The following is a 27,107-nucleotide window of genomic DNA, read 5'->3' on the forward strand; positions in this document are numbered from 1 at the left end:
CCCAGCTTCTGAAGTGCTCTTGTAGCTACAGTATTTATATGGCTAGTCCAGTTAAGATCCTGGCACACTCTCTACCCCCTCATTCGCTCGCTCTCTCGCCCCCACCCCCACACTGCCCCCCCTCACATCCCTCTCCCCACACACACACACACACACACACACACACACACACACACACACACACACACACTCCTCCACACTCGCTCTCTTCACTCTCTCTCACATGCACGCACACACATACACACATACACTCACACTCTCTCCCTCTCTCTCACTCCCCTCTCATACACACACCCACACATGCACCTACCTCACTGTCCTACTTATTCCCTCTCACTCTCACACTCTGCTCCTTCACACACTTTCTCTCTCCCCCCATGTTCTCTCTCTCCCCTCTCACACCACTCTCACGCCCTCTCTCCACACTTTTGCTCTCTTCCCCCATTGTTGTGTTCTCTCTCTCCCTGCTTTCAGGCTCTCCCTCTCCCTACTCTCTTGCTGTCCCTCCTTCCCCACCCCCCATGCTTGCGTGCTCTCCCTCCCCGCCCCCTCACACTCGCGCGCTAGTGGGCTCCGCTTTGCATCCCTCAATGGCCCTCGTTCTGGCTTGCCTGGGATCTACCCCAAATTTCCTACTTTGCCCCAAAAACAATCCCTTTGAAGGATTTGATAACCAAGCAGTCTGGAGGTTCCAAGTTTTTAAAATGATATTTTCAAATACCTTTGGTTCTCCATTTATAACATTTCTGCAGTTAGTACTTAATCATGCCCTCACCTCAGCTCGCTGCTCTTGTCCCCTTAAAGCCATTATTTGCTCTCACCTGGTCGGGCCCTCACCTCCGCTCCCTTAGGTCCAAGAGGCGAGACTTGGGCATTTATGGTGGTCAGCTGGTTAAGTGACTCATGGCCAGATCTGGCTGGACCACAAAGCAATCCTAGGCCTTGCTCTTCTCTGCACCAGCATCATCATGGAATGCATAGATAACCCCTGGCTTCTGCACTCCAGTAGAACCCGTCATCTTAAAATCCCTCTTCACTTCTCCCCCCACCCTTGCCTCCAACAGCAAATGTGAGGAGCTCATGAACTTCTTTGTTGCTAAAATCAAGACCGTATGCTCAGCTGCCTTGGTTGCTTTGCTTTCTTTCCCTAACCCGCCAAGCCAAACTTCCTGTAAAGTTCCCCCTGCTCCCCTACTGCCCGAGCCCTGAACTAACATCTTTCTCCAGTTTCTCTCCTGTCCCCGCTCATGGCCATCTTTTCAATATGACAAACCTCCTGTTCTGAAGCTGTTGACCACTCAACTTCCCTTCCAGGCCAGATCTACCACACTGCCAGCCCTCTTGACAACTTAAATATTGGGAAGATGTAAGCTGTTGTCTTCAGTCTGCCATTAACTCTGTTCTCTGGCCACTGACTCCTTCACTCTACTGTTAATTGTCTGAGGCTGAAACCCAGCCTTTTTGCAACCGTATCGCTAAGATAAGCTTGAAGCTGCCTATTTGTTCCATTACCAAGACAGCCTGTTTCCATCTCTGTAACATCACCTGTTTCTGTTGTCCCTTTAACTCTCAAGCTGTTGAAATCATCATCCATGTCTTTATTATCTTGAGTCTTGACTATTCCTGTGCTTTGCTGGGTGGTCTCCCATCTTATACCCTCCATAAACATGAACTCATCCAAAACCCTACTGCCTGTATCCTCATTCATAACAAGCTCTGTTCACACATTACCCCTGTGATTACTGACAGATATGGACTTCTGGAGGACCAATGCCTTGATTTTTAAATTTTCGTCCTTGTTTTCTGAGCCTTCCATAGCCTCATTCCTTCCTATCTCTGTAACCACCTCCAATGTGCAATCTTCCTGAGATCTCTGCGCTGTTCTAGTTTTGGCGTCTTGCATATCTTCCATTTTAACCACTGTGCCGTTGGTGCCTGTGCCTTCAACTGCTGATGCCATAGTCTAGAATTCTCTCCTTATACCTTTGTGCCTCTTTACTTCTACTCTATTAAGATACTCTTTAAAACCTACTCCTTTGGCCAAGCTCTTGGTCAGCCACCCTAACATCTCTTTACATGGTATCAAAATTTGTTTGACAATGTACCTATCAAATGCCTTGGGATGCTTTACTGCATTAAAGGTGCTGTGTACATGCAAGTTGTGATTGGAAGCCCCTGATTTGTGGCAGTTGGGAGCGCTGGGAAAACATGCTCTCTGTTTCAGGTAACTAATTTAGGAATTCAGCATATTGAACTACAATGTTGACACGCTTTTATCAGTTTTGAAGTGCTCTTTCATCAGTTTTGTTAATTTTTCAGTGCATAAGTGTAATAGTGCAATTGAAGAAAGATGTGGTAAAACTGTTAACTTGTGATGTTGAAGATGGAGAATATTCTCTGCTGAAACACAGCGGCTATTTCAATTGAGCACTGACTTGAGGGAAGAAAGCTTTCCTTTTCATTTTAAAACAACAGTTTTTTAATATAACAAGTTATTGGAAATAAATAATACAAAAGGCCATCAAAGTTAGCATAAGGTGATAAGCGAATGCCTGGGCAGCACTGCCATTAACTTTATGGCTGATAATGATGAGCATTAATTTAGTTTATTCAAAAAGCACTTGGGGCATTTTCACAAAGCTGCTCCAGTTAATTGTGCTGCTGCCGGAAAACTCAATTTTTTACCGCAACTTGAAATTGTTTCCTCTTCTATCCTCTGTGGGTTACCACACAAGAAAAAATTCTCTAACAAATATAATTCTGATAAATGAGCACATCAAGGCAGTGAAGTCACACAAATCTAAATATTTTGTCTCGCTTGGTCCACTGTTTACAAATGAAAAACAATACTGGACAAAGAGAATATGACTTCATTTGAGTGAGATTTAGATACTCGAAGACGCATTTAAGTCATAAACAGTTTCAGTTCAAGGAACTGCTATTTATGGAGGCTAGTTTCCAGAAATAAAGGGAATACCTCTTAAATCGGGAGCTCTTAATCGTGGTGCATCCAATGACCCCCCCCCATGTTAAAAGAAAATATAGGGACCCTGTAACACAAGATAAACATATAGACACACACACATACAGACACACACACATACAGACACACACACTCACACACACCAACACAGACACACACATATATTAATTATAGTGTGTGTGTATATATAGAATGACAGAGCCAAGCGATCCTACAACCAACATATCAGATCTAAGCTCTGCAGTTCTGCCTCTTCCACCCATAAATGGTGGTGCACAATTAAACAAGTAACAAGAGGAGAATGCTTCACAAATATCCCCATTCTCAATGATGATGGAGCCCAGCAAATCAGTGCAGAAGACAAGGCTGAAGCATTTGCAGCCATCTTCAGCCGAAAATGCCAGGTGTGTGATCCATCTCGGCACCCTCCTGAGGTCCACAGCATCATAGAATGCTAGTCTTCAATCTGTGTGATAACAAGAAGGCACTAGACATTGCGAAGGCTTTGGGCCAGTGCAAACATTCCGACAGCAGTGCAGAAGACTTGTACTCCAGAACTAGCCATGCCCCAACCAAGCTGTTCCAGTGCATCTACAACACTGGCATCTATTCAGCAGCGTGGAAAATTCCCTAGGTATGTTTGTCCACAAAAAGCAGGACAAATCCAACCCAGCTAATTACCGCCCCATCAGCCTATGCTTGATCATCAGCAGTGATGGAAGGGACCATTGACTTTTATTTTGTTCACTTCTTCAGAACTGCTTCTGATTGTTGCAGTTGCCCTGTCAGTGCAGACCCAAATTCAATTTGTTGAGCTGATTTCTGCTGATATCATGAAATCATGCAACATTTCAAAAATATTGCCTGATGTTTCTGTTGTTTTGAACCCTTTGCAAAACAAAAAGCCTTTTATTTTGTTGTTTGTTATGTACTGAACACGTGTGAATAAATGGGACATTTTAGAAATGGTTGTCGATTCATGAAGGTGTATAACAGCTATTGCCACGCAGTTGATAAAAGCACAACAAGACTGCCTTCTGACGTTAAATCAATCCATTGTTTTGACAGTGTCAATTGACATTGGTATTTTCCTGGCTCCTTAGCCATAACAGTTTTTTGTTGAGCAAGGTGCAATAAGTGCACTGCTCACTCTGCTAACTTTGTGTACATTCAGTTACACTGTACTACAATTCCAGTCCATGCCTGTCATTTCAAAAACAGAAGTTCCCTCTAACTCTGATACCAAACCCCAACACGTTGGTGAGAGCCAGCGACTCGAATTAACCAGACCAGTAATGGTGGATGGCACATGAAAGACATGGAGAACTAAACAAGATGTTAAATGATTTTACCCACCTGACCTCATTGCCATGAATCCTTTTGTGTTGAACACAGCCCCACTCTTCTCCTGAACCCCTTTGCAAATAGCTGGTGTATAGGCTCACATGATTGTCTCTCACTGCTCTGACACTGATTTATCGTCATGAAGCTCTTCCCAGTCCCCATCTTAGCTTAATAAAATTGGCCTTCCCCCAGTTGAGGACTTTTAACTCCTGCTCTATTTTTGTTCTGTGATATCTAACTGAATTATGACCACAAAAAGGTGCCCTCCCTGATCACCCCTTCCACCTGCCCAGCTTTATTATCATCGATCATTGAAGAGGTTGTAACTCTTTCGAGTACAAACCCGTTTCCATCTGTTTCAGATGAAGTTACATTGTTTGCCATTGTGAGATTTGAACTCTTGATCTTGGGGTTACAAACCCAGTACCATAACCACTTGGCTATTTAGGCCAAGCTTGAAGAGGTTGTAGCTGGGCACTTAGAAAAACGCAAGGTAATTGGGAAGAGTAAGCATGGCTTTGTGAAAAGGAAATAATGTTTAACCAATTTATTAAAGCTCTTTGAAGGAGCAACATGTTCTGTGGATAAAGGGGAGCCTGTATACTTACTATACTCGGATTTCCAAAAAGCATTTGATAAAGTTTAAGAATTAAGGGTTATTGCAGAAAATAAAAGTTCATAGCATAGGGGGTAACATATTAGCATGGATAGAAGATTGGCTGGCTGGCAGAAAACAAGAGTATGCATAAATAGATCGTTGTCTGATTGGCAGGATGTGACTAGTGGAGTCCCACAAGAGCCTGTGCTGGGGCCTCAGCTTTTTACAATTTACATCAGTGACTTAGATGAGGGGAGCAAAGGCATTGTAGCTAAATTTGCAGACAGCACAAAGATAGGTCAGAAAGTTTGTTGTGAAGAAGACAAGTTTGTAGACGGAGATAGATAAGTTGAATGAGTGGACAAAAATCTGGCAGGTGGAGTATAATGTGGGAAAGTATGAAGTTGTTCACTTTAGCAGGAGGGATAAAAAAGCAGAGTATTACTCAAATGGAGAATGACTGCAGAATTCTGAGGTGTAGAGGGATCTAGGTGTTCTCGTGCATGAGTCACGAAAAGTTAGTGTGCAGGTACAGCAGCAAGTAATTAAGAAGGCTAATGGAATGCTATCCTTTAATACAAGAGGAATTGAATGTAAAAGTAAGAATGTCATGCTTCAGTTATACAGGGTATTGGTGAGACCACATCTCAAATACTGTGGCCTCCTTATTTAAGAAGGATATCATTGCGTTAGAGGTGGTTCAGAGGAAGTTTACTGGATTGATACTGGAATGAGCGGGTGGTCTTATGAGGATTGGTTGAACAGGCTGGACTCATTTCCACTGGAGTTCAGAAGAGTGAAGGGTGACTTGATTGAAGTATATAAGATCCTGAATGGTCTTGACAAGGTAGACATGGAAAGGATATTTCGGGGTTGCCATTTTAGGACAGAGATAAGGAGAAACATTTTCTCTGAGGGTTGTGTGACTTTGGAAATTTGCAGTGGAAGCAGGGTCACTGAATATTTTTAAGGCAGAGGTAGATAGATTCTTGGTAGGCAAGGGAATCAAAGGCTATCAGGGATAGTGGGAATGTGGAATTTGAAACACAAACAGATCAGCCATGATCTTATTGATGGCAGAGCAGGCTTTAGGGGCCAAATGGCCTACTTGGACTCCTATTTTGTATGTTTGTATTCTCTAAAACAGTCCAGAACTTTTCTATCCCTTGTTGGACTTGCCACGTACCTGCTAAAAATGTTCTCCTGAAGGCATTTGAAGAATCCTGTGGCCTTCATACCTTTTACGCTGATTCTGTTCCAGCTGACATTAGAGTCATTGACATTCCTTAGTTTTACTGCCCCTTTGACATTGTCCTTCTCAGAAATTTGCCTGTGCATTTGCTGTTCTATGTCTGTCTGGCTGTTTGGTATCTGTTTTACTCTTCCAGCAGGGTAACTGTCTATATTTTTGCTATTCATTTCAACCAAATTTCATTCTGCTTTAGCATGCCAACCCTGCTCACAGCTGTGTGTTTCTTTAAGCAATATTATGACCCAACTCCCTTTTTATCTCCATCCCGATCTCGATCTCATCTGAAAGCCCCGTTACCAGGAAAATTGAGCTACCTTTCATGCCCTTATAGTGTGTTTCAGTAATAGGTTTCATATTATACTACCAAACATTGATCTGTGCCCTCAGCTCATCTACCTTATTCACTGAACTCATTGCATTGAATTATATAGTATATCGCACTGCCTAGTTCCTTTGTCTATTTTCTAACCTTTGCTTCTACTGTCTTTTGCACTCGCTTTTTAATTTTCTGCCGCCTTTTTCCAGCTTTTCTTTTCTCCCTTCTGAAACTAGGCCCAGATTTGCATCCTCAAACTAGTTTAAACCCTCCCCAACAGCACTAACAAACATCATGTGCAAAGTCCAAATTACATTTGCAAAAGCATTGCTCATAGTGAGTGTCTGTCAAGCTTGGCTGATCTGTTCAAATAACAACATTCAACACTTAATTGTTTATTATTTCAAATTATCTAATGATTTAAAATTTGTTAACTCTGAATTCCCATTTTGTTGTATTGGTTTAATTCAAAATGGAATGAAGGAATGATTTAAAATTATCAGTGGACTGCCTATATTCAGCTGATCACAGATTTGCTAAAATACATATGAGTAGTATATAGTAAGAATTATGAACAAACAAGTTAACACCAAACAACTCACATGAGTGCTGTTTTTGATGATTTCCGGGGATCTGATTTTTCTCTGTCAGTTAACTAGATATATACCTAAAGTGCAATTTATAACTTGTAAGTTAACCAAGTGGCTCTGGCTAGTTGTTTCCCTGGATGGCTGAGAAATATATAATTCCAATCTCATGCTGCTGGAATTGGCAAACTATTCTCTGATTGTATGACCAACAATTGCTCAGTCTGAAACAGGATGAGGCAAACACTTAAAATCCTTTTTGTCAACCCGTGGTGTTGCACTCAGTTAAAGAATGTAGCGACTTACTTATTTGGATATCTTGTATTTGCTTCTTTCTGACCCTCCTTTTCTGGTGTGCTGCATGTAAATTCAGAGGAATGGAGAGTTTGAATGGGGATGGTAGGTTGGCTGTGGATTAATGCACTGAAGAAGGGTTGAGATGCGCTGTGTTGAGTGGTCAGGAAACCGTATGCCAGCAAGAAAAGCAGAGTTTTGGGTGAAGTTTATGAACCATGGAGAGTGAAGGCTACCAGGAGAGTGCGAATATTCAGATGTATAGGTGGAAGGGCATGGATGAGGATTTCAATACTGAATGGGTGAGGTAGGAGTGGCAGCAAATGTTGTCATGAAAGTGCAAGTTGGCAGCCTTGATAATGGAGAGGATATGGAATTGCAAACTTCATTCAGGATTAAGTAAGATGCTAAGATGGGTAAAAGTCTTGTTCAGTCTAAGACAGCCCAGGCAAGGGGCTGAATTGCTCCACATCCCTCACCTTTCCTTTCCCCACTCGTTGCCACAGCTGTTTTTAGCACTGATTAATTTAGATTTATATATCAAGTTGCTAACTTGTGAACCAATAGTGTACATCCAATATTGGGCAACTACTTATTTCATTACAGCCTTGATATATTCTTAAGACAATTAATTTTTTTTTAAATACAGAAGAGTTGAGGAAGTTCAGCTGGTCTGGAATCCCAAGACAGGTTCGACCAATTACGTGGAAACTTCTTTCAGTAAGTGTGTTTTCTTCTTGTTATTCAAGAGGTTTATTTAAATGTAAGCATATTCAAGAAAAATGGATTGTTTATGATTCTTAATTGTGAATCAAATTCTCTCCCCAAACCACCACTAAGGTTACTTTGACTAAATTTGAAGCCAGTTCTTTTGTATAGCTCTGGAGATGCCTGTTAACGCTGAGATCTGTATTTAACTTGAGCTCAAACTGGAGATAAAATTCTCCTTTGACTTGAAGTTAAATATAGGACAACTGAAATTATCCAGATTGCCCACACTCATCATCAAGCATAGCTATTCACCTCTGGGGTTGGACTGGGGGAAGAGAAAGACAGGGTAGTTGGGGAGGGGATGCACTTAGTGCTGGACTTTGAAACAAAGTCAGCCTACTTTGGAAAATGTTCTGCTTGAGCCAGGCAGACTCCAGAATAATTAAATTGACTAGACAAACCGCTAATAGCACTTGGAGACCAATCATAAGGACCTTGCAAACCAGAGGACTTCAGGATAACAAGCAGCATGAAGCTGATCAGTTTGTGCTGTTAGGTTGTGTGGTTTCAGATGATTAATCTCCAGCAACATCTTTGTGCATGCTAGGGGATTCCCAACATCCACCTCCAAGTTGTACATTTGCGTGGACTTGGACTTTGCACTCCATATAGGGCGAACAGAAATACTATTTGTTTATGTGGATTTGCCAGTGGCTTAATGTCAAGTCTACTAAACTTGATATCTTTTTTGGTTAGTCAGGTAACAGACATGCAGGTTGGATAGGCCCCTGCAGCATACAACTACCCTCAAATGGCCCCTCGATAGGCAGTTTTGTTCTGTGGCTACAGTAGGTATGGTCTTGGAATTGAAAAACATGTCATTGATGCAGTAGGAGATGTTTTTGAGGTTAACTTGTTATTCCTTTCTGCAAAGGCTTGATGTTGATACTGGATGCCCAAAATGCAAAATATTCCATTTCTCAACAGTGACATTCCAAAGTGATTATTTAGGTTTCTTGATAAATATTTTCAGGTTCAGTCGAGAATTATGCATTTAATATCAAAGTTGATCAATGCTTAACCCAGGTTTTAAACTTTGCTGTGCAGTTATTGTTATTTTGTTGTTGTCAGATTGTTCATGAAGATCAAAGTTTTTAAGTAAGGCTAGTAGAAAAACCTAGATGGGGAGACTGCGTTCCTCCAAGATTTGAAACTTTTCAAGTTTAAGCATTATAAAGTTAATATGCTTCAGGTCAAAATCTCCTTTCAAATACATGAGTTTAAGGCTTGGCATTGGTTGTCAGGTTGTTGCCATTTAGGCACGTACAATTCTTTCTAGAATTTCCCATATATGTTGAGCAATCTTCATTTGATTATTTATTTGAGGTGCTGACCCCCCTTCCTTCAAAACAAAACCCTTGACCCCTTATCCTTTGCAAACTGCTTTCCCATTTCCAACCTCCTTTCCTCACCAAATTGAACACGATATCACCTCCCAAATCCATGCCCATCTTTACCTCAATTCCATGTTTGAATGCCTCTAATCAGGTTTCCACCCTGCCACAGTTCTGAAATGGTTGTTGGTAGAGCTACAAATCATGTCATCCAATGTGATTGACAAAGATAGACTACTCTTCCTTGTTCTTCTTAACGTGTGATACAGTTGACCATACCATCCTTTTCCAGCACATCTCCATTATTATGCAGATGGGTGGGGCTACACTTAACTGTTTCCTTTGTATCTAATCGTAGCCAATGTTTAATCTGCAATGGTTTCTTTTCCCACTCCCACAGCGTTGCCTTTGATGTGTCTCAAGAATTTACCCTTGGTCCTGTTCTATTTCTCATGCTGCTCCTCGATGACAACATCCAAAAACACAGTATTACTTTTCACATGTACACTGATGACGCCTATCTCTGCTTCAGCGCCATTTCTCTCAAGTCTTCCATTGCCTCTAATTTAGAGTGCTTGCCTGACATCCAGTATTGAATGCACAGAAATTTCTTCTCATTAAATGTTGTCTTCAATCCCTGTTTGCAAACTATATTCCTTAGCTAATGATTCTATCTCGTTGACTGGCAAAGATCTGAGGCTGAATCAGACTTGCTGTCATATTTGACCAAAGACCCACGCCATCACGAAGACTGCCTATGTCCACCTCAGTTACACTGTTCAACTTGGCCATGACTTGAGCTCATATGCTGTTGAAATTCTCTTCCATGTCCTTGTTGCCTTTAAACTTGATGATTTGAAGGAACTCCCAGCTGGCTTTCCACATTCCAATCTTCCTAAAGTTGAGGTCATCTAAATCTCTCCTGCCCATGTCCTTAGTCGCACCAAGTCCATTTCACCTGTGAAATGAAACCTGTGCTTGCTGACCTTCGTGGGCTTCTGTTGAATCAAAGTCTTGGTTTTAAAATTCTGACCCTTACTTTCAAATTCCTCCATGACTCTTACCCCCCCCCCCCACTATCTCTCATTTCGTCCAGCCTCTCGATCCAATCAGAGATATCTGCAAGTCCTCCAATTCTGGCCTCTTGTATATTCCCAGTTTTAATTGCTCCTCCATTAATGGCTGTGCATTCTGCTGTTAAGGCCCTGAGGTCTGGAATTCCTTCCCTAAGCCTCTCCACCACTCTACCTCTCTCCCTCCCTTTCAGATGCTCCTTAATACCTAACTCTTTGACCAAACCTTTGGCCATCTGCCTTAATGTTGCTTGAGTTGGCGCTGTATCAAATCTTGCTTTCTCATGCTCCTATGAAGCTCCCATTTTATTGCATTAAAGGTGCGATATAAATTTAAGTTATTTCAGCATCACTACAGTGACACAGTGACATCTACCAATATTTGACCTTCACAAGTTCAAGAAGTTGCATATCTTTAGAGCCATGTCTACAATAGTATGATTCAGATGCTTTCAGGCACAGGCCACTGAGAATGTTCTTAAATAAAAGCAAAATACTGAGGATGCTGGAAATGTAAAATTAAAAAAAGCAAGTAGGTCTGGCAGCATCTGTGGAGAGAGAAAAACAGAGTTAACCTTTGGAGTCTAATATGAATTCTTCAGAACTGAAGAGTGGTAGAAATGTGATCGTAACATTCTTAATTTCCTCTCTTGTGACCAACAAATTTGGATCCGTTACTCATCAATTTGTTTAATTTATTGGTATTAAAAAAGTTTTGCAACCCTGGGAAGTAAAATTAAGGTAAACCATCTTCATCCCTTTGAACCATCAAGCTAAGCTAATTAATGTAAGTTGGAGTGAATTTTAAGTCAATTACCATGCCATGGTTTGTGTAGGATTATGCAAGCTTTCTCATTTGCTCAAGTAGGAATTCTTTCCAACCTCATGGCAGGAAGTAAGTTTCATGTCTTTGGAACCCTATCCTTTTTCCCAACTGGTTTGTTTTGCTTTTTATCCCCTGGTCTTTTTAGCCATCTGGTTATTGTGTCTTGCTTTCTCTGAACAAAACAGGGAAGCGAAACAACATGAGTGTATTTTTTTTAACTAATTTTTTGCTAATTCCCATGTGCACTGTTAGGAGGGTTTTCAGTTAATTTATGTGAAGCTGAAAAACCTGAAATAAAATTTTGTTTGGTGGCAGGGGTATTGAGTCTGTGTAGTTTGAGGCCTGCTGAGATTCTGTTCCAGTGAGTTCTTTAAATGTGTTCAGAAGTTTGCTAGTTGGGATTTTGAAATTTATATCTGAAACAGTTGTGCTGCTAAATCCAGATACATCTAGCTGAATGGAGTTATTAGAACCAGATTCAAAAACTCTCTCAGTATTTGTGTAACACAGGGACTATTGCACAGGAATAGTGCATCAGGATCCCAATGGAATTCCAGAGTTGCTCCAACATTTGTTTCTAATGTGTGATGCAGTTTTTTGGGCTGTCCTCAAGAAAGAAGGTAATGCTGATCAATTGGCTTAGAGTCTGGAACTTATTCTTCAGTAAGTTGTCGTATCAGTATTAACAGATGTTTGGACCCTCAAAATCAGCACCAATAACGTGACTAACACGTTTTGTAATTCATGAGCAATACTTTGATGTAACATGTAACACTTTGATGTAACACTGTCCTAAGCCCATAGATACCAAGGATGAACTGCTACACAAACATATTCTACCTGCTGGTTTGGTGACAGGGGTATTTGGTGAGAGGGTCCACTTTAGGCTGAATCCCTTTCTCACCACAACCAAAATACTGAATTGCTGGAAATGCAGGTCAGCATCTATGGAGGGGGCAGACAGGTTGACATAACAGAAATAAAAGCAAAAACTGCTGGAAAAACTCAGTCTGGCAGCATCTGTGGAGAGAGAAACAGAGTTGACATTTTGAGTTCAATATGACTTCTTCAGAACTCATTCATCACATTGGACTCAATGATAACTCTGTTTCCATTTCCACAGATGCTGCCAAACCTTCTATGTTTTTACAATGCTTTATGTTTTTATTTCAGACTTTCAGCATCCAGAGTAATTTGCTTTTATCAACATTTCAGAATGCTTCTTTAGAACTCAAAACAAGAAAACGTCAACAGGCATTTAAATCTCTGCTGATGCTGTCCTAAGTAACGAGTCTTCCCAGCATTTTCTGTTTTTCATTTCCAATTTCCAGCCTTCACAATGCTTCATTTCTGTTTTGGGGTATTTAGTTAGGGTCGGAACTGAGGATCTGGGGGAACAATTAACACTTCATTCTTAGAATTAAATCATAGAATGGTTTTAGCACAGAGGGAGGCCATTTGGCCTGTCGTACCTGTGCCAGCTCTTTGCAGGAGCAACTTGGCTAGTCCGGTTCCCTTGCTCTTTCCTCGTATCCCTGCATATTTTTTCTCTTCAGATAATTGTTCAATTCCCTTTTGAAAACCATGATTGAATCTGCCTCCACCAAACTCTCAGATAATGCATTTCAGATCCTGACCACTTGATGCAGAAACAGGTGATTTTCCCTCATGATGCTGTTTCTACTTTTGCCAATCATCTTATATTTGTATCCTTTAGTTCTCAACCCTTCTGCCAACAGGGACTGTTTCTGCCTACCTACTCTATTTAGACCGCTCATGATTTTGAACACCTCTATCAAATCTCCTTTTAACCTTCTCTAAAGAGAACAAAACCAGTTTCTCCAGTCAATCCACAGGGATGACAGATTCATTCTCGTAATTCTTTCTGGACCCTTTCCAAACCTTTCACATCCTTCCTAAAGAGTGGTGCCCAGAATTGGGCACACTGCTCCATTGGAAGCTGAACCAATGTTTTGTAAATGCCTATCATATAACTTGCTTGCTTTTGAACTCTATGCCTCTGTTTATAAAGCCATGGATGCCATATGCCTTTTAACCACTTTATCAAACTGCCCTGCCACCTTCAATGATTCATGCACACATATCCCCAGATGTTTCTGCTCCTGTACTCACTTTAAAATTTTAGCCTTTATCTTATATTGTCTCTCTTCGCTCTTCCTACCAAAATGTATCACTTCAATTTTTCTGCATTATGTTTCATCTGCCATGGTCACCCCATTTTGATGCAATTTAAACACCTACATTTTTCAACTCTGATGAAAGGTTACACCTAAAGTATTAATCTGTTCTCTCCAGGGTTTCTTATTTGTGAAGTCCAGCATTTTCTGTTCTCATTTCAGATTCCCAGCACTTGCAATTTGTTGCTTTTTATGAATGCTGGATAACTTTCTCTGGTGCTTTTGTCCTCAGACTTCCCCATCTCCAGCAACCTTTCTCGTTACTTTGTATATATGACTGAGATAAGCTTGGTCGCAAGGATATATAGGAGCACTTGTACTCAGCTTCTCTATCTGGATTCAGTTGCAAAGCCTGGGGTGATGGTACCTGGTTTGTACTGATACCAAGCATGAATTAAATGACATTGTTTTTGAGTGAAAGTATTTTGTAAGCAAATACTTTATTAGGGGCTAATTGTGAAGTCATATTTGAACTAGTGAGGTATACACTCATTTTTGAGTATTCATGTAACTATATATATATTTATACTGCACACATGATATATATATCCATATCCTGATGAATGAGCAAATTTTTTTTAGCTCTTGACAACATTTTTGCTGTCTTTAAATTACTGCTGTGTAAGTCTTCGTATTTGGTTTTAAAAATGTGTGATGAGAAAATACGGATACGGAGGCTTCCCTAAATGTCATTGAAAGGCACCTTCAAGATGTGACTGTGAAAACATCTTACATTTGAAGAGCACACTAGACGAATGCTCCATGTGCAGTGCCTTTCAAAGTTTCCTGCCTGCATCATTTGAATGATGAATTCCACTAATATATCATGATGTATTACAGTTTACGTAAGTGCAGCTGTGAATTTCGATGCAGCAATTAAGAAGCACCTTACAACTCGGTGTTTGAGAGCAGTGATAAAGGAAGACAGGTGGGTCTCGGGTGTCATCTGTCAGACTTGGAATCTGCCTTTATCAAAAGAAGTGACAGTGTGCAGATAAATAATCATGTCAGATCCTAATTGGTAAAAAGACTGAGAGAGATTTTAATTTTTTCCAAGCTTTCAATTGAATGAGGCAACCAAGAAGCTACATTAAAAGTTTGATATGGTGCTATTACCTTCATTCATTATCTAAAATGTAGTTGTCAGCTGTATTTAAAATTTTGAACTTGATTCCCATTGATGGAAATTAGAACATTTATTCAAAATTTTCAGAATTGAAATGTTTAATCCCCAGTAATTACTTCAGGGTAACTGGTAGGCATGTTAATTCTGCACTTAATACAACTGGTGATATTTTTTCTGAAGTGTACGCACTTTCTTTGCTGTGGGTTGGATAGTTGGATACCATATTATCTTTCCCTTACTTTAAAAAATGGATCCTGACAATAAATCTGCCCAGTACTGATGAGCAGTCAAACAATTTAATGTGTTAATGCACAAATTGAACTCCTATTGTTCGGTGGTTCCATGCTTTATATTTTGTGGTATTGAGTTATTCAGTTCAATAATGTTCCAGCTTTGATCCCTGGTTTGTGCAGAGTTGATTAATTGCTGGAAAATGGTTGTTGGATCTAAAAGTTAACCTTTGTGTAGCTGGAAGTAGAAAATTAAACAGTCATCTTTGTTGGATACTTATCTGGCTATCTGATCTCCGCTAGAAATTGTAATTGTATTAGGTATGATATATTGACAGAATTGCACTTGCCTGTGTGCACGCATGAAGCATGGCCATTATTGTGCTGCTGGAGAATACAAGTGCCTGCCATCAGGAGAGAAACCAGCTGATAATTTAAGGACACTTGAAGTACATTACAAAAATTACCTTTGTTGAATCTTTCTGAAAAGCTCTATGCAGACTTTGTTCATCTTTGACTATATCCACTGCTGAAGCTGAAACATATGTTACGTGCTGCAGGAAGTTTTGGTGTCTGATGGGGTGGCTGTTTTTTTGGAATTGATTATTAATGGAAAAAGAATGTGAGGGAGACAGTATCTAGGGGTCTTCATAATGCATAGGCAAGAAAATGTGAGTGGGCTATTTGAGTATACAATTACTGTGCTTCAGCCAATACTTCACATTAGAATGATTTAAAAATAAAATCAAGAACTAGGTGTGCTCAGTAGACTTGCAAATGAAGTTGATGCTTTTTTTAAATTGAGGGGCTAAGACGAAAGACCAAGGAACACATGCAAGGCACCACCACCACAAGAGAAAAACAGAAAACGTGAATGAGGTAAATCATAAGTACTGCTTAGCTGAGATCAGGATTGGACTTCAAATGCTTCAAAATTTTAGGAAAAGACAAAGACTAAGGGTGATGAGAAATTCCTTAAATTTAAGTTTCTGGAGAAGAATACAATTACTCAATTATTAATTTCAGAACAGTGGGACTTGGGAGAAGAAAATTTGGAGAAGATAACTCTAGTTTAATAGGAACAAAAGGACAGTTCAGAGAAGTATTGATTGTAGTTTTGATGGAGTAGGGAAAGATATAAAAATTGTGTTTGAGTGAAAAGTAGAAAAGCTAAAGGTGAAAGAGAGATCTGTTGAGATAAGAGGCTTTTTCTTGTGTCTTTCCAGGAATGCAAGCGGGTTATTAGACCTATATATGGTAGCAGTATTTAAAACTAGGTGAGATAAGGGTGTTATACAGAAGTAACAATTTTGCAGAGGTGAATGTGCTTACAAAGCAGAAACAAAATAGTTTGCATGCAAGAAAACAAGGCCTTGAAGGCGGTTTTAACAATGGAAAATATTTAAGCATTCCATTTGAAATTAGAGGAGATAGTGAGATCAAGGAAGTCAGTTTTTATGTAGAAGGACCAAGCATGAAACCATAGAAGGTGAGAAGTGGTTATTATTGTTAAATTTTGTGAAGGATGTGAAGAAACTTGCTTTGAAGAATAGGTAGGGGGATGGCATGGGGAGAAAAGGTATTTTTTAAATAGACCTTTTCAAGTTTTAATGTTTCGGCAAAATTGGCTTAATATTTGATTAACATGGAGTTTGTGGATTAGAGTGGTGTGTGTGATAGCTAATGAGCTACGAGGATATTAGAAATTTCATTCTGCAAGGTACAGTTGGTTCAATAATAAAATGCAGGAGAAGTGATAGACATTTGTAGATATTCTCATGATTTACCTTTGCGAGAAATGTGGAGGAACTTCACAGAACCTAAATGGATCTATTTGAATTAATTGCTAGCACAAGGGTTTTATGATCTTCTCTTGGCCATAGTTTTCTGATATTATTGAAGTTCACTTACTGATTTGTTTCAAAAATATCTCGTATCTTGCAAGTATAATCAAAACAGTTTTATCAACATGAGCCATGTGGTTCGTTCTTAGTAAAACAATTAATAAAGTACATAATAAGACTCAAACAGTTTGTGATTGACAATCTTAAGTCAATCTAAGAGATCTCAATACAGAGATACTATTGCTGTTAAAAATCACGTCAAATACCTTCACTTAAGAAAGATATTTTTATTTTCATTGATGAGATCATGTTTGAATCGAGGTGACAGACCGTTGACTTCAGTTCCAGGCTCCGGATCTTTGGCTAAAAGTGCATAGAGGGGAGGGCAAGTTTGAGGAGCTTCCTCGGGCTCTGCTTCTGGGCCTGACCAAAGTAGCCATCTACAGGCCCATGCTGGAATTGACCCAAGGTTACGCTGCTCTCGCCTCCTGCTTCGGCAGCTTTTTCATATCCGGATGGCCCTGAGAAAAGGGCATGGAATGTCCATCAGCAGTTTGACCCATTCCACAAATGGTTGGCATCGTAGGGTCTGGAGTGTACAGTGGGCACTAGTAACTTATTTTTTAAGCTGATATGTTTCATTTGTCTTATGGCTACATTCTTTATTAGTTAATTTGGTTTTTATTTGATGTGAGGCAGCCCAGTGTTGCCTTTGGTTTCATTTAGAAAAGGCATTTTTTTTTGTTGTTACAGATGGAGCTTAGTCTTTGCCATAACTCCATTGTCTTTATTCTTGAACGGTTATGTTGTTATGACTCAGATTAAGAACTGAAAGGAGTGAAGATTGATTGTATGGTGTTTAAACTTTCTTTCATAGGATGTGAGTGTCGCTGACAAGGCCAGAATTTATTGTCCATCCCTAATTGGTGTTCAACATCTCCAGTGCTGTATAAGTTCCAAAGAACAAGCAATTTGAGCCAACATCTTCCCCTAATACACTCTTTCCTTGCTAATATCAGTTTAATTTTAAATGTTTTGTTTTCAGGGTTATTTGCCTGCCAATGCAGAAAGAAGAGAAAGCACACTACAGCGGAAGCGAGCAGAGTATTTTGCTTTGATTGATCAATACTATGATTCTAGAAATGATGAGCACCACCAAGACACTTACAGACAGGTATTTGAACTGAAATTATTAATATAACAGTTTTGTTGCATCTTTTCAGATTGAAATAAACATCTTGTGTTAAATTCAAGTCTCCACAATTCTCATTGTAATTCTTCTGGATTTAAAAGTTTTGCAGTTGCAGATGAATGTGTTAACTCATCAACAGCTTGAAATTATGCAATGCCTTCATCATAGGTAGCATCGGTGGACTGGGAGCCAGTATACGTCAGTGAGCCCGGCGATGATGGGTGAACAGGACTTGATGTGTGTCAGGATACAGGCAGCTGAGTTTTGGATGAACTCAAGCTTGTGGAGCGTAGAAAATGGGAAGCCAGCTAGCAGAGTATTAGAATAGTTGATTTTGGTGTAACAGAAGCATAGATGAGGGTTTCAGCAGCAGATGAACTCAAGTAGCGATCATGCAACAGAGGTATAGCAGACAGTGTTTGTGATTAAAAGAAATAGAGTCTGATGCTCAAGGTCAAATCAAATGCTACGATTGTGAACAGTCTGCATCAACCTGAGCTCTATTTTCAGATCATGTGAAGCCCCATTCCCAACTTTGAAAGCTGCAGTTTTATTTTCTCTTGGTATTGATTCTAAGAGCTTTTGGATGTATGTCGATTCATAACTCTGTGGCAAGGACATTAAACCAAACATGGAGGAATGCCCTCCAGCAACTTTTCCTGTATCACTTGAGCTCCAGATCTTGTAGAGTGTGGCTGAAGTTTTTGGAATCAAATACTTGGTACAGCATCATTATGCCTGGCAAACATGAAGATGGATATAACGTCTGTGATTATGGGGAGCATCATACGATTGCTATAACCCTATTAAAGTAAACATTTAAATTGCTTTGAACTACCAAATCACGAGCGATTCAGTAGACCTACAAACATATTCAGAAGGCTGTCATCTCTCAGTCAGAATGCTCTTGCTCAGAATTTTACATTTAAAATGGGACTCCATAATTACTAACGAAGAAGGACTTAATTCTTTGTACTAGGTTTAACACTTCATTTTAACTGAAGGCAAACTGTACTCCATTTCCTTTATCTTGAGAAATATTATGAATAGGAAGATAACTATTATTTTGAAAGGCTGCATTATATTGAGGAAAAAAAACACTTGCCCAGAATTTATTGCATTGCCACAATTGGAAATAATGCCATTTCACACATCTGTCTTCCTGTGGCAAATGTCTGCCAAAAATTACAGAAATATAAATATTTGTTTCATTTAAAGGAGGAAAGACTTAGACGATAAGCTACTGTTTAAAAGCATTGGTTTGTTATAGTTTTTAGGGTCAGAAAATGGAAAAAATGTTTGACAACTTTTTCCTGAAACTCCACTGTTTTTCTAAACCATCAGATTGCCATAGATATTCCTCGTATGACTCCTGAGAGTTTAATACTGCAACCAAAAGTAAGAGAGGTAAGAGCTTTGGGAATGAAGTAAAATAATATCTTTTCCCTGTCTCATCCATCAGCTCCATAACGAAAACTCCAGTGAATGGCTATATGGATTGATTTTTGCAAAGCTGGGTTTACCATTTAACCAACTGTTATGCTTAAAATCCTTACAATGTATTTGCTTAAAATTGCTTCATTCAATATTGTTTGTGATGCATTATGATTGCAACATTTACACCAATTTGTCATGTGAATTAATGATGAAATGTGATTTCAGAGTCATCCACAAAATTAGTGCATGACTGAATATTCACACTTGATTTGATATGCAAGTTAACTTTTTCTCTCTGACAACCATTTGTGTCCGAATAGATTGAGCTGTAAGTGAGACGACAGGCACAAGAACTACATCTCTGCTTCTGCCAACACTAACCTAATTGCCAGTTAGGAATAATGTCATTGGTACTGGAAATTGCAAATATGCATCAGCATTTTCCACTTCGTCGAAGTTGCAATGTCCTGTTCCACTGCATCAGTCCTTGATAATTTTGGATTGCTGGAGATGCTTGTAACTTGATACAGTGAGGTCCCGCTGTTTGTGGTGGTTATGTTCCCACGAAACATCGCAAATGGCGAAATCGCAAACAATGAACATGCTTTTTAATGGGACTCCATTCGATAGGTTCCAGCAAAGTGAAGGCAGCACTGGTTTGTGCAGTTACTGTACAGCAAATTGTGGTACCTATACACAACAGACAGGGGTAGGGCGGTGGGATGCGGGGATGCGGGAGGAGCCTCTGACCAATACAAGACATACAATCCTCACTTAAGAGAAAAATGAATCACTTCAAAATTGGCCGACAAAACCAATGAACATTTCAGAATTGAACAGAGCATTATTGCAACTCTGGACTGAGAGATTCAGACATTTCCATGTTAATCTCTCTGTTGGGGCTGCACTTCAGCTACAGCTGTTCCAGGCACCGCTTCATATCCCTGTCGGAAATGCTTTAAAAAAAGAAAAATTAAATGTCAATGGCCAGGACTGATGGAAGGAATCCGCTTCCAGAGACTTCGACATCATCTCCCTGTTGTGCCAAAGTCTCTGCTCTGTTATGGTTGCCATCTCCTCTGGGAAAAGGTAGAGAGGGGAAAGAAAATATGGTTGTGAACATTACTCGTGCAATGTGCGATGCGGTGTATAATGGCTTTAGCGAAGGGTAAGCGAATACAGGACCAAAGAATTCACGAAAGGTGGGACTTCACTAATTTCTGTTGATGATGGACATTCCCGTTGAATCAAGGGCACAAGCTAAGGTTCAGACAAACCTCTTTTTATGTTTCAGCTGTTTTCAGTATTTTACATGTGTTCCTGTTTATGATCTCAGTTTGATGCTTAGCTACAATGCTATTCCAGGCCATGTTTGCCTGTGAAGATTTCCTTGTATTGACTATTAAATAATACTAGGAAGTGAGATAAAGATCACAACCAGCTCCCTCCCTGTTTTAAACTGCAATCATTCAATAAAGTATTGACTGCATTCTGTAGTAAAGCAAGTAGGAAGCTGTGGTTACATTGTGCCCATATGGCTGGAGAAAGCAGAATTTTACTTATATGGAATTATGCAGCTTACCAGCTACAACTGCTAACAATTTTCCTCCAGGGTGGTTGGGTCTTCACAAACTGTTGAAATTGTAAGGTGATCCCTTGTACTACCAGAGGAGTCTTTTCGGGGAAAAGACAGTTTTGCATCTTCTGCAACCAACCTTTGATGCAAAGTAGCTATCTTCAGCTTTGTTGTCCTTTTGGTGCTCAGGAGCAAAAATACCACTTCAGCAACAGAACTCTGCTTTTAATGCAGTTGACTTATGACAAGTGAATGAGTGACAGCAAATTAAAATTTGACTAGTGTTTAATTATAAGGTAAGTTTGCAAGCATAGCTTCTAATCATTGCTTTTACCTTCAATTCCAATAATTGATCTCCAGTGTTTCCTTCTACTAAAGTTTATCACTTAACTTCCCATACACACACACGCATGCGTGCACACACGTACACACACTTCTGTACAAACTGACTCTCTTGGCAGTTGAATGATGCTAGATTTTAAGTTCAGTGGTGATGTCAGTGTGAAGTTAGAGGTTCTAATCTTCAGTATTCGGTTTGCAATCTGAGTCTTGCTAAGCGAACAAATACTGAAAAATGATTGCACATAAAAATGACCAAAACAACTATTTCACACTTATGCAGCCACCTATTTGCAATTTTCCCTCCAATCAAAGTGATGTGGAAAACCTATGTTGTAATGGTGCATTCACCTGGAGTAAAGGAAACAAACTATTTCCAAACAAAAATCAAAAAATCCCATTTCTGGTATAGATGCTGTGAATTCGAGGCAGAATGAGACTGCTCCTATTTTCTAGCCCAACAACTTAATTATAATGTACGTATATCACTATCATTCATTGGCCTAGTGCAGTAACTTATTCTTCAATTTTTTGAAATTGTGTGACCTATGCACTTAATATATGCCTAAATCACCATGACATTTGCTGATTATACTATAAACTCATGAGATAAAATTCATGGTCAATTTGCCAAAAAAACTTGTATGGAGTCATAGACTGCTTTAAACTTTGGAGCCGTGCATATATAAATATAAAAATTGAAATTGTTTCATCTCTGAGGTTTCTGTAAAAACCAAAATATGAAAATGATAGTAAAACTGAAATACCTTTTAAGTATTGATATTCTTGATTCGCCCAGTTCTGCAAACGCAGCAAGCATGACCAAAGCTAGGATTCATAGTTGTAAACTTGGTTCTATTGCTTAATGTACTCAAGGAGTAATTAACCTTAAATTGTGACTCCTCAAGACTGAGTATTCCTAAACAAATGGCACTGTACCTTGCAGCTGAGAAACCTTGGCTTTGAATCCCAGCTAAGTGCTAGCAATCGTCTTGACTGGCTGCACCACAAGTAATAACTTGTCCTCTGCTACTGTTTTCTTTGTTTATTCACAGATTCATATTGATATTCCAAGAACTAATCCTCTTATTCCTCTCTTTCAACAAGCTTCTGTGCAAAAGGTGAGAGAACTAATAAATGATTGGCCAGTGGTGCTTGAATGGTGTAACTAGAATAAACACTGATTTCAATATATCATTCATTAAGTTTTAGCTAGATGGTAAGAAGTTGACACCTGCATGATTATTTGACAATTATTCTTTGTACTGAGTTACATGGGGAAAGCTGAATTGTGTTAACCTGCCATGTACAGTTTCACCTAAGTTGAAGAATCAAATAGATTTTGCACTTTTTCATGCACTGCTGGTCTATCAAGCTGCCTGCTGCACATAACAATTTCAGCATATTAGGAACTTTAACTTAAATGAATGTTCTGTTATAAAGTTGGAGGAGTTTTAATGCATCATTGTCTTTAACTAGCACTTGAACTAGTTGAACTAAACTAGGAGTTCAAGTTCATGTTTTTGGCTTGCATCATTGGACTAATTTGATTTTGACACTAAGCAGTTTTGAAGTTAAAAATAAACCAGCACCTGGTTTTATGTTTATTTTCTCATTTGTTTTCCTTTAATTTTTACTGTTGGCGACCAATGATCACGTGAAAAAAATGTGCAGTGAGACAGTTGCGAAGATGTTCTGTTGAAGATGTTCTCTCTGTGGTGCTGTATCTAGACATTATTTCAATCTGCCTTTTCACAGTGGCAAAGGCTAATTGGAATGATTTTACTTGGAAATACATCTGTATTCCAGTAACATTTCTGAGGTAACCTGAGCAAAGGTTCTAATTAATTGTCTTTCTGCACCGAACAAAGTTAAGGATTGAGGGAACTTGTCTCTTGATACTTTAATGAGACCAAGGAAAGATTCCAAATTGAAGTAACTGTGCATCTTTGTATGAAGTTCATTTGGTGTACTTAGAAGACATTGGCTTGTGTTTGCACCATTTAAAAGTACTGCATTTGAAAAGGATAAATCATTTAACTTTGAACTGTTGAAACTTCCAACTGCTTAATGCTTGGCCCTCTGTTTCTCATGATATGCAAACAACAGTTAGTTTTTCTCAACCGCAGCCTTGATTCACCTTTGATACCCTTGTCTGCAGAAAAAGATTTATTCTCTTCTATCTTGGTTGGCCCCATGGATATGACCCCATCTTTTCTCATGCTCACAAACCTGTGCCCATTGGATATCTGGTGCATGACTGATTTTAACCATCTGTCAAATTTGGTTGAACTACTTGAAGTGCTATTTATTTTTTATTCATGCATGGAATGAGTTTGTTTCTGGCGAGGCCATCATTAATTGCCCATTCCTTAATTACCATTGAGAAAGTAGTGGTGAGCTGCCACCTTAAACCGCTGCAATCAGTATGGTGCTATGCACTCATAGAGGTTAGGTGAGGTGCTTGAGGATTTTGATGCAGTGACGACGAAGAAATGACAATAGATTTCCAAGTCGGTGGTGTGTGACTTGGATGTGAATGTGCAGGTGGGCCTCCATTGGCATCATTCTCCTCTGCCAAGTCTACCTACAACTCTAGGATTGTCCTGGAGAGGAAAGATAACCAAGAACTTCTTTTCTCAGCCATGTCAAACCTCCTGTTTCTTAAGTCATGGAAAATATTTCTTCCCAAATTCATGCCCACCTTTGCCACAGTATGGCCTCTGAATCTCTCCAATTAGTGCTACAGCATTGTAATGGCCATACCAATGTCCCATATGCCAGCTACTGTGATTTGTTCAATTTTTGCAAACTTAATCATCGGTGGATTATCTGACACCTCTACAGTGCTTGTCCTCCTTTGTCCATCTCTGCTATTTAAGAAAGGTGAGAGAAGGAAGCCAATGAATTATAGACCCATCAGGCTAATATCTGTCTGTTGGGAAATTACTAGAGTCTGTAATAACTTCAATAACTTGCCTGAATAACTTGAAAATTTTCAGCTGATCAGGGAAAGCCGGCATGCATTGGTAAAATGTCAGTCATGCTTGATGAATCTGATTTGAATTTTTTCAAAAAGTAACTAAAGTACTGGACAGGGCAATGTATATGCATAGTTATTTATATGCACTTCCGGAAGACACTGGTAGCTAAAATTGAAACCAAGTTATTGACATGGTTATTTATTAATGACGTAGAAGGTGGAATAGAAAGCACATATCTTGCCAATGACAAAGATTGTAAGCAGTGTAGGTTGAAGCATGAAGTTTCAAAGAGATATTTATTGATTAAGCGAATGGACATAAGTGACAAATGGATTTAAGTGTATTTAAATATGAGGCCATCCACTTCAGGGCTAAAATATTAGATCAGAGAAGTTCCAAAATTATGAAAAGCTAGAAACTCTGGAAATCCAAAGAGACGTAGGGTCCATGTGCATGTATCATTAGAATATCATGAACTGGTATGGAAAATATTTAAAAAGACTTGTAGAATGCTGACCTTCGTGTGGAGGGCTAGAATACAAGTTATGCTGCAAATAAAGAAAACCCTGGTTGGACCACATCTGGAGTACTGCAATCAGTCCTGGCTACCACCTCTCATGAAGGTTATTTTGGCCTTGGAGGGAGGCCAATTTAAGTTTATCAGAATGATACCTGGCTTTCAGGGGTTTCAAGTACAAGAAAAAAATTCTCAAAATGTATTCCCTAGAATTTAGAAGGTTAATGAGTGATTTTGATCAACCATTTCAAGGTATTGAGGGGAACAGCTAGGGTAAATAGAAACTATTTCAGCTGGCTGGGAATCTAGGACTAGGGAACAAACTTTGTCATCCCTCCTAATAATTCCTCCTTTTCTGAGATCAGTAGCAGATAGTTCTGTGCATGTTACTCCAACTAGTTGCCTCAGTGGAGGAGTTAGTTGGGCTCCAGGTTGCTTCCCATCTAACATTAGCTGCCAGGTCCTGCCTGAGATCCTGCAGAGCATAGTAGTCAGGCAGTTGGTTGTTTTCAAAACTTTTGCACATTTGGGTGAGCTTGAAGCCCTGATCCACTGTTGTACCAAGGTTTTGGAAGGGGTGATTGAAAACATCTTATGGCCTGTAATTGTGAATCAGAAATGGATATTGCACTGTCTCTCATTTGGGGGGTATGTGGGTGGTGGGTGGTGTTGGCTGATGGATGGAAATAATGTTTTGAATGATCGGATGATTGTGGAATATGATTCCACTGTGGAGGGCTGGTGGTGGAGCATGTTCCACAGAAGCTACCTTGGAATCTACTTCGAAAAATCAAATCAAATGGTTGAATAAATCAGAACAGTCTCAAAAATTTATAAAATTAGATCACAAAATGAGACCATTCGTCCCATCATTTCTTTGGTGCCAGATTCTCAGGATCAGGATTTTCTACAATAACCCATTGCACTTTCTCTATACCTCTATCATTGAGCATAACTTGATTCTTTTGAATGATAGCATCTTATAAACATAACATGACGTACAATTTATTTCAGCCCCCAATATTGGAAGTTCCTTTGCAACGTTTTTCCCTCTGTGCAGTAATATGATGCCACTAAATTTAATGCATATCGATGCATTGAGGGATTGTCTTCACTTCACACTCAATCAGTGCAATTTATATTTCCTATTACTATGCACAGGCTGACTTTCTAATTGCACAAAACGACTTTCAGTAAGATCAAGGACTGCTATGAATAACAAATCACTGCTGACCACTAACTTGCTTTCTGGCTAATAACGATTAACAGTTGTTCCCTTGTCTTGGGCACTGACACGCTGCTTTTCAAAACTACTCCCTCGCTTAATAAAAAACCCACCCTCAACCCCACAATCCTTGCAAATCAGCACCCTATCTCACACCTCCTGTTCCTCTCTCAAATCCTTTGAAATGTTGTCTGACAATCCATGCCCAACTTTCTCTCAACTCTGAACCTATCCAGTTGAGTTTTCACCCTTTAACTAAAAACCCTAATCAGTCCACTAATGTTGTTGAGGGAAGGATAACTGACACTCTTATCCGATATTAAATAAAGGAAGTAGCTACAGAGATAGTGGATGCACTGGTAGCAATCTTCCAAGAATCCTTAGATTCTGCAAAAGTCCCAGAGGATTGGAGAATGACCAATGACCTGGATTTGAATTCCACCATGGCAGATGGTGGAATTTGAATTTAATAAAAATCTGGAATTAAAAGTCAGATGATGACCATGAAACTGTTGTTGATTGTTGTAAGAACCTATCTGGTTCACTAATGTCCTTTAGGGAAGGAAATCTGTTGCCCCTACCTGGTCTGGCCTACATGTGACTCCAGACCCACAGCAATGTGGTTGACTCTGAAATGGCCTAGCAAGCCACTCAATTGTAACAAACCACTACAAAATCACAAAAAAGGAATGAAACCGGACGGACCACCTGGCATTGACCGAGGCACTGGAAACGACAGCAGCAATCTTAGCCGTCAACCTGCAAAGTCCTCTTTACTAGGGGCCTAGTGCCAAAATTGGGAGAGCTGCCTCACAGACTAGTCAAGCAACAGCCTGACATACTCATCCTCAGGGAATCATACCGTACAGATAATGTCCCAGACACCACCATCACCATCGCTGGATGTCTTGTCTCACTGGCAGGTTAGGCCCAGCAGAGGTGGAGCCACAGTGATATACAGTTGGAAGGGAGTTGCCCTGGAAGTCCTCAACATCGACTTTGGACCCCATGAAGCCTCATGGCATCAGGTCAAACATGGGCAAGGAAATCTCCTGCTGATT

The 27,107-nt window shown here is 39.7% G+C and overlaps 1 protein-coding gene across 9 annotated transcripts in view; it reads left to right on the forward strand.

Annotated features, from left to right (window-relative positions):
* The window catches only part of tbc1d22a (TBC1 domain family, member 22a), a 453,849-nt gene that overhangs the window by 75,207 nt on the left and 351,535 nt on the right, over positions 1-27,107 (forward strand). For 6 of the 9 annotated variants that reach the window (XM_041202627.1, XM_041202628.1, XM_041202622.1 and 3 more), the window contains exons 5-8: positions 8,024-8,094; positions 17,822-17,950; positions 19,313-19,375; positions 22,376-22,441. In XM_041202627.1, the coding sequence (XP_041058561.1) occupies positions 8,024-8,094; positions 17,822-17,950; positions 19,313-19,375; positions 22,376-22,441 (329 nt within the window). The remainder of the gene's footprint in view (positions 1-8,023; positions 8,095-17,821; positions 17,951-19,312; positions 19,376-22,375; positions 22,442-27,107) is intronic. The other 3 variants (XM_041202623.1, XM_041202624.1, XM_041202625.1) reach the window with 3 other exon arrangements.

The sequence above is a fragment of the Carcharodon carcharias genome, chromosome 13 (assembly GCF_017639515.1).
Source record: "Carcharodon carcharias isolate sCarCar2 chromosome 13, sCarCar2.pri, whole genome shotgun sequence".
Lineage (NCBI taxonomy): Eukaryota > Metazoa > Chordata > Chondrichthyes > Lamniformes > Lamnidae > Carcharodon > Carcharodon carcharias.